The 7,087-nt window shown below is 46.0% G+C and overlaps 1 protein-coding gene across 1 annotated transcript in view; it reads left to right on the top strand.

Moving 5' to 3' along the window:
- LOC108577897 (protein Skeletor, isoforms B/C) overlaps positions 1-4,806 on the top strand; it is a 14,456-nt gene extending 9,650 nt beyond the window's left edge. Inside the window, exons 7-13 of the mRNA XM_017941120.1 lie at positions 474-573; positions 1,046-1,230; positions 1,363-1,668; positions 1,777-1,948; positions 2,011-2,204; positions 2,270-2,494; positions 2,577-4,806. Of these exons, the coding sequence (XP_017796609.1) occupies positions 474-573; positions 1,046-1,230; positions 1,363-1,668; positions 1,777-1,948; positions 2,011-2,204; positions 2,270-2,494; positions 2,577-4,532 (3,138 nt within the window). The 3' untranslated portion in view covers positions 4,533-4,806. The remainder of the gene's footprint in view (positions 1-473; positions 574-1,045; positions 1,231-1,362; positions 1,669-1,776; positions 1,949-2,010; positions 2,205-2,269; positions 2,495-2,576) is intronic.
- The last annotated feature ends 2,281 nt before the right edge of the window (positions 4,807-7,087 follow it).

The following is a 7,087-nucleotide window of genomic DNA, read 5'->3' as shown; positions in this document are numbered from 1 at the left end:
GAGAGAGAGAGAGAGAGAGAGAGAGAGAGAGAGAGAGAGCGATGTTTTTCTTCTCCACTGTGATACAAGGGTTACTTAATCTAATCTTCGCGGTCCAAGAGGAGGCGCGCGTTGCTCCAAGAGACGAAGGGTCAAAGCTGAGGAAAATAGGCCAGTTCTTTCTTCTTAAGTGCAGAAGCTTCGTATCCGAATAATATACCATATACCGGCGTATTTTACCCAAACGTAGATTATATTTACACGCACCGATGACATTATCTTTTCTATCGATTTTTTGTACGTTTTTACTCTTGAGATTATTGCGAATAAACGTATATATTATTTTCTTCACATTCTGACCAGTTCTCCTTGCCTGTTTACCTACTTGCGCATCACCTCGTACTCGTGGTCGTTCAGCGTCGTTTCCTCGAGTGCTCTCTCGCGTGGGAAGAACACTGGTGAACGATGGTAAACGGTTTGTCGTTTGATTTCAGTCGAAACTGAACTGCGAAGTTCTGGAGGACAGGCTGGCTTTTGAGGTGCGATGGGCCGTGGCAGGAGACAGCATAGTCGCCCAACTCGTTGGAAAACTTGGTGAGTATATATTTCCCGAGCTGTCCCGCGTGTACGCGGCTCGACGAAAGGGCAAAACTTCCATCGCATTTTATCGAAAACGGCCTCAATTTATACCCTCCGCTCTCTAAGAACCGGCCTCACTTTTAATTAACGATACTTCTCACCTAGCTCTGTCTCCTCTACCGGTAAGTACTACGCACAGTGGTATTTTCAGGAAATCGAAGAGAATCTCTTCGCCACCCTTCGTACGATCTGATCGTTCTTGTGGAAAAATCGACGAAGAAAAATTGCGTTTCACACTCTAATTAACGCAGTGTGGCGGGTTGAACGGGCTGTTTGGTAAATTGGGAACGAACCGAACCTTGGTGCGTTCGCGAATTAATCTCGCGTGAACCACTCGTCCCGTCTAATTAGCCCCGTCTAATTTAGTAGACTTTAAACGGACCGTCAGAAATTTTCCAATAATCGCGAACGTGTCTCCTGTCCACAGATGATGGAGAATACATGGCGTTCGGATTATCCGCGAACCCGGAACGAAGCTTAATGGTCGGCGGAGACGCGGTGGTAGCTTGGGTCGACAAGGAAACTCTTCAGGGCTACGCTGTCGATTACTTTTTCGATTCGAAATCTCAGTGTTCCGGTGGACGCGGTAGCTGTCCAGACACTCGTATACAAGTTGGTTCAGCTATGCGATATTTCCTTTCAATCGTCTATCCGTTTCGTTACACGATCGAAGAGATAGAGCATTTGAATTATCGAACGGCCGTGTACCATTCAATTTACCCAAGTTGAATCGACGCTTTGCAGGAGAACACGAATTCTATTCGATTGTTGAACGCGGCGCTGGTGGACGGATACAGCATTGTCACGTATCAGAGACCGCTCAAGACAAATGACGAACTGGACCATCAAATCCTGACAAACGGCTCACAGGCGATCATCTGGGCCATCGGCCCCCTAAACGAGAGGCAGGAGGTCAGCTTTCACTCCAACTATCTGAAAACCGACCGGTTCATCGATTTCGGTAGACCGCCAGTTTGGAATTGTCCTGTTCCAGACCACGAGAACTCGCAGATACTCGTGGACAACGACGAGAAGGCCAGTGAAAATCAGGTAGAGTAGACGAGAGTCCCGCGTCTCACATTTTTCTTCGCTTTCATTTCAAACCAAATGAAATTAATACCAACTTTCTCCTACGGTACCTGAATCAACGATAATTAGGAACTGATCGCAACCACGAGAAGACCTCAACGAGTTCCTGCCACCCCCGCGCCAGCGTCTAAGACAGACGCCTGGGAAATTCCACCGATCGAGTGCAACGAACCTGACGACGGAGTGCTTTACGCACAGATGGGACCCGCTGGAGGCAAACACGGCTACCCTGCTATCACTGGTACGAAACAGTCTTGGACCAACGATCGAACGTGAAAGTTGCCAATTCTTCGCTTTGCTTAGGTCACGTCGGTTGGGGTATCGCCTGGTACATAAATGGCCTGCTAATTCCGGAGATTAACGTGGTACGCGGGACCAAGTACTCGTTCGTGGTGGAAGGTGGCGAGAATCCGGATGTACAGGCTCGTTATCATCCCTTCTACATTACCGATGATCCTATCGGCGGTTATCAGCACAAGACCCCCGAGGAGAAAGCTGTAAGTCTGTTAATCTGAAGAAACTCGAACGGACGATGTAGTAACGATGCTTCGATTACGAACAGAAAGTGAAGATATTTGCTGGTGCCCAACGTCAACGCGGTACGTATCGACCAACAGGCACTGGACGTTTGTGTAATTGGCTGCCTGATCAGGATCAACCTCTTGCCGACGAATTCTCTTCCTTCGGAGCTTATCAGCGTACGTTGACGCTGAAATGCGACCCCGGTGAACCAGGTCTGGTGGAGTGGACACCAGACGAGAACACACCTGACACGGTGTACTATCAGGTGAGGAAAAACGAAAGCTTCTATCGGAGAGAGAGAGAGAGAGAATCGAATTGTTCGCTGATACGCGTCTACCGATATTCAGTGTTTCACGCATCGCTACCTCGGCTGGAAAATAAACGTCCACGACGCGTGTGACGGCGTGAAACAAGCTGGAAGCGAGACCCACGAGGTCTACGTCGCTCCGTCCAACAATCAACGGCCGTTCGTCGAGGATCTAGATGGCAGCTCGAGCATCCGTGTACCAAGCAAGGTAACGCCAACGGCGGAGTTCCTTCAGCAGCATCTTCATCATCCCCAACCCGGTGAACCCGGGCTTCGTTACTCTTATCATCCAGCGACTAACCCCGGCAAGCTAAGCACACCACACACCCAGCTACTAACGACCGCTAATAACAACAATTACATGCGCTTGAAATCATCGTCGTCGCCGTACGAGGAGCCGTACGCTTCGAGATCTCCATACAGCACGCCAGGTTTCACCGTTGCGCCGCATCGTCACGAGGTACGCGTGAAGGAAACGCATCATCACGCGCACCTCGACGAGGATCTCTTGCAGCAACACCACCACAACTATCATCCCTATCATCATCATCATCATCATCATCATCATCAGCTCGCACCGATCTATCGCGAACAATCAATGGGACCACCGACCAGAATGACCTCCCCTCAGACCTACCCGGGCCGTCAGCAGATCATGGAGATGGAGCCAGAACTCCTTCGACAACCCTCTAACCAACAATTGTCTAACCTCGTTGCAGATAATCCACGACCAATGAGCCATGGGACGAAATACACTTATCCACCTGCTACCAGCCCGCAGATCCTATATCCCAGGCCGGTGCCCCATCATTACGCCACCAATTACCACCACCTTTACCATGTACCGTTCCCCCATCATTATCCTCACCATCAGCCGGAACAGAGGACGCAACTAATGATCGTCAAGAGACCGGTGCTGACGCGTCGTCCGATGTTGCAGACCGTCCACTCGATGCCCCCCCAGTCGACCCTACCCCTACCACCCAGGCCTGTCTTTTTGGAACGAAAAAAGGCCGTTTACAGATCACCCTCTCCCGCTCACGACAGAAGAACGCAGGAAAAACTCTCCCTGAGTATCGAGAATCAGCTCGCCAAGATGAAGAAAATCGAGTCGGCCAAGCCACGAGTCAAGATAGAGGCCAAAGTATCCACTCTGGATATTCCCAATATTTTCACCACTCCCATGAAACCCGCTAGAAACACCGGATTCAATCCTGACTCGATAGTGATAGAAAGTGGGTTCAAACCTATCGTCAGAAGCGTAGAGAAAACCCTAGACGTGGCTCAGAAGAGGCATTCGGAGAAAATGGAACACGAGGAGGAAATTCGGGGGCAGAATCGCAAATCGAACGACAATTTCGAACCGGTATTCATACCTTCGCCGCCAGTTCCGACCGTCGATACGGTGAAGAAATCGAAGAAAAAAATCAGCAACGCGAAATCTCGTCCAGGTGAAGTGGACGACATGGAGATGGCTGCCGACGGAGTGAACGCTTATTACTTGCCTCCTGTTCCCAGTGCGATCTCCAACGACCCTTCACCTCCGTCCTCCTCCGAAGTACTTGTCACCTTCGATGGGAAAAGATTAAAGGACTTCAGTTTGGCCAGGTCTCTGTCAGGAATTGGCGAGCATTCCAAGAGCAAACTGTCCTCGGACAGTCTCAGCAGAACGCCGCAGTTTGGAAAGTTTAAAGGGGAACTGCCACCCCTGATTCCTGGTGATGTTCGATCGGACCATTCTCAGCTGGAGAAACATCGCCTACCTTCGATAGATCAGAAAAACACCAGACTCGCGCCTGTGGGAAGATCGAAGAGATCTCCTCACGAGGGGCACGTACACGTCGCAGATTCTCGTACGAACACCTCTCAAATAAGTTGTTACGATCGTCACGATCACCGTGAAAATTCCACGTCTATGCTCGTCAACGCGAGTCAAACGATGCTAGCTAATTTCGGTTACGTCCTTTTCGCCGTGATCCTTTACCACCTCGTTTGATAAAGTTGCCGGTGCCGAAACTTTTCGTTGCGTAGATGTGTGCAGACCCATTTAGAAATGGTTAGTCGATCGAATCATGTCAGGGACACGTCATCGTTTGCCACGTTCTTTCAATTCAGGAGCACGTCCAAACTGGATCTAATAGACGCGATAACACGGCAGAGGAATAGGTATAACTAACCACAGAATACTGATCCTTCCTTTATTCAGCTATTTATTATCGGATATGCCCGCCCCTTATTGGACGTGTTTAACACCTCTTACAATACCGTTTGTGTCAATTATAAGAACGAGTTAGCTCGATCGCTAATCTGGATCTCCCTCCAACTTCGTAGCTAGAATATATCATTGTTGTAGAGAGAGAGAGAGAGAGAGTTATAGTTGAAGTTTCGAGGTGCAAGAAGGAATAAAGGAGGATTTTATTATTCTACGTGCTATGACGACAGTTTGTTGAATTCTAGGGTATTATATACTTGTACATAAGTTAAATTAACTGTTAATAAAGATTGTATAATGGATCGATCTTTCTTCACTCCGTGTTCTATCCAGTCACCAAGACTTGCTTTCTGTTTTGTTTCTTTTTCTATCGTTCAACGTAGGAACAATTAGACAAAGGACAGCGTCGAGAAAAGATAGGCCGAAGTACAAAAGCATCGCGATACCGTAAACTCGTTCACTCGCTGACTAACTCTCAAACGCATACCAGGAGTCACTCTGAGATAAAAGGGAAAAAAGGTACTTCTCGAACCAGACAAACGACAGACATTAAGCATTATTTTATTGTATAGAAAAAGAAAAGAAACAAATCTTACAAAACAATCAGCACACTAACTACTGTACACGATCGCAGATAGTTATAATATAAAGAGCGTACGAGCGACGATCACGCGGCCGCTAATTACTTTGAAAAACAATTGTCCGCTGATAAACGTGGGTAAGCAACGGGAAACGTTGTGTTGTCCGTCAGCATTCACACCTTCTTAAGTGCTAACGAATCATTTACGCACTCGCGTACTCAACGTACCGTTTAAGAATTCGCTTTTAAGTAACCATCGGTGGCACGCGACGCGATTATTAACAATTTTATCGATCACTCGTGATATCACGCCCAACGATTCGTATATTTCACTCGTTCGGCAATTAAAATACACGAGCAAATTTCTTTCCCAAAAAAAAAAAAAAAAAAAAAAAAAAAAAAGAAAATTAACAAGACTACTGAAAAAGCGCGAATATCCTCGTACTTGTTATTACGTTTATATTGTTATCACGTACCTTGGTTCACGATTTACGTATTTACATATGTTACACGATTTCATTCCTACTTAACGATACAAATTTACTTCGACGTGTCTAACATTGCGCGTTCCATGGAACATTGAGTGTGTCACGATCGAGAGACGACAACGCCCCATTGGAGAACGTACTTCCGGTTCTACAATCGCTTATTAAGAGAGTACGCGTGACCGAGGAAGCTTCGTACGAACGAGTAGAAACACCGGTTGTTCGTTTCCATTAAGTTTATGAGCAAAGATCGTTTTCTTTTTTTCTCTTTCCTTTTTATTACTCAACTTGGAGATTGATCGAGCGATTCGATGGCGAACGAGGAGGAGCTGGAAAGCCTCGTTCCTCGGTGAAACGCAACACGAGTTAGGTACATTGAATAATCGTCCCGTGATTTGTTGAAATTTCGAGTACTTACTATACTAGTCACGCGATACGTAGCTAAAAGATTTAATACTAACGATAACAACACCAAGGATACGTTCTTCAGCGAGGTTGGTTTTTCTTCCACGATCATTTTATCATACGGTATTATATCTTCTTCTCTTTTTTTCTCCCTTAAAACGATGCGAACAGATAAAGGTTTCAATCTGTTGCCACACTACCTCTTCTTTAAGAGTCAACGTTTTCGATCGCCTCATTTTCCAATGAAAACGTGTAGACGGAAAATGTATGATAATCAGTCGAACCGTGTAAGTGTAGCTCGTTTACTATCGTGGCGATTTCGATTTTGCAAATGGTAACGCGATCGCTATATTTCCTCTACGAAAGTACGTACAGTTCTGTTGGCGGAATGTTTCTTCTGAGATACACAAGTTCAACGTAAGTTCTTGCCTCTACGTGTTCCATGGCGATAAAGAAGGGAAGTACTCTGCCGTGAACTTATTTGGAACAGATTATTTTTCTTTCCTTTTTGCATTGAAAGAATATACCTCTATCGTTAGTAAAAAATATAATGCTTTCGTAATCGGTTGTTCCAAATCCGAATGTTACGTAAAATATATGATTGTTCCTTTGTTTACACCGCGACTGAAAGGTAATTACGCGAAAAAGACATTTCTCGTGTGTTCCGAGTAAAAACATGATCTTTCGGCAAAAACCATCTAACTTAGTAAAATAAAACCGTCGGATTCTCGGTGAATCATATTTTTAACAAGATACGCTAAAAAATAAGATTTATCAAAAAGTGTATACCTAGGAAAAATTTCAAACTGCACGCTATTAACTTTATTCGAAAAGAAGAGAAAGAGAGGAGGGGGGGGTGGGGTAGACGC

This window comes from Habropoda laboriosa, unplaced genomic scaffold (assembly GCF_001263275.1).
Source record: "Habropoda laboriosa isolate 0110345459 unplaced genomic scaffold, ASM126327v1 scaffold801, whole genome shotgun sequence".
Taxonomy (NCBI): Eukaryota; Metazoa; Arthropoda; class Insecta; order Hymenoptera; family Apidae; genus Habropoda; species Habropoda laboriosa.
Note: the sequence above shows the minus strand (reverse complement) of the source record. Positions and strands in the feature narration are given on the sequence as shown.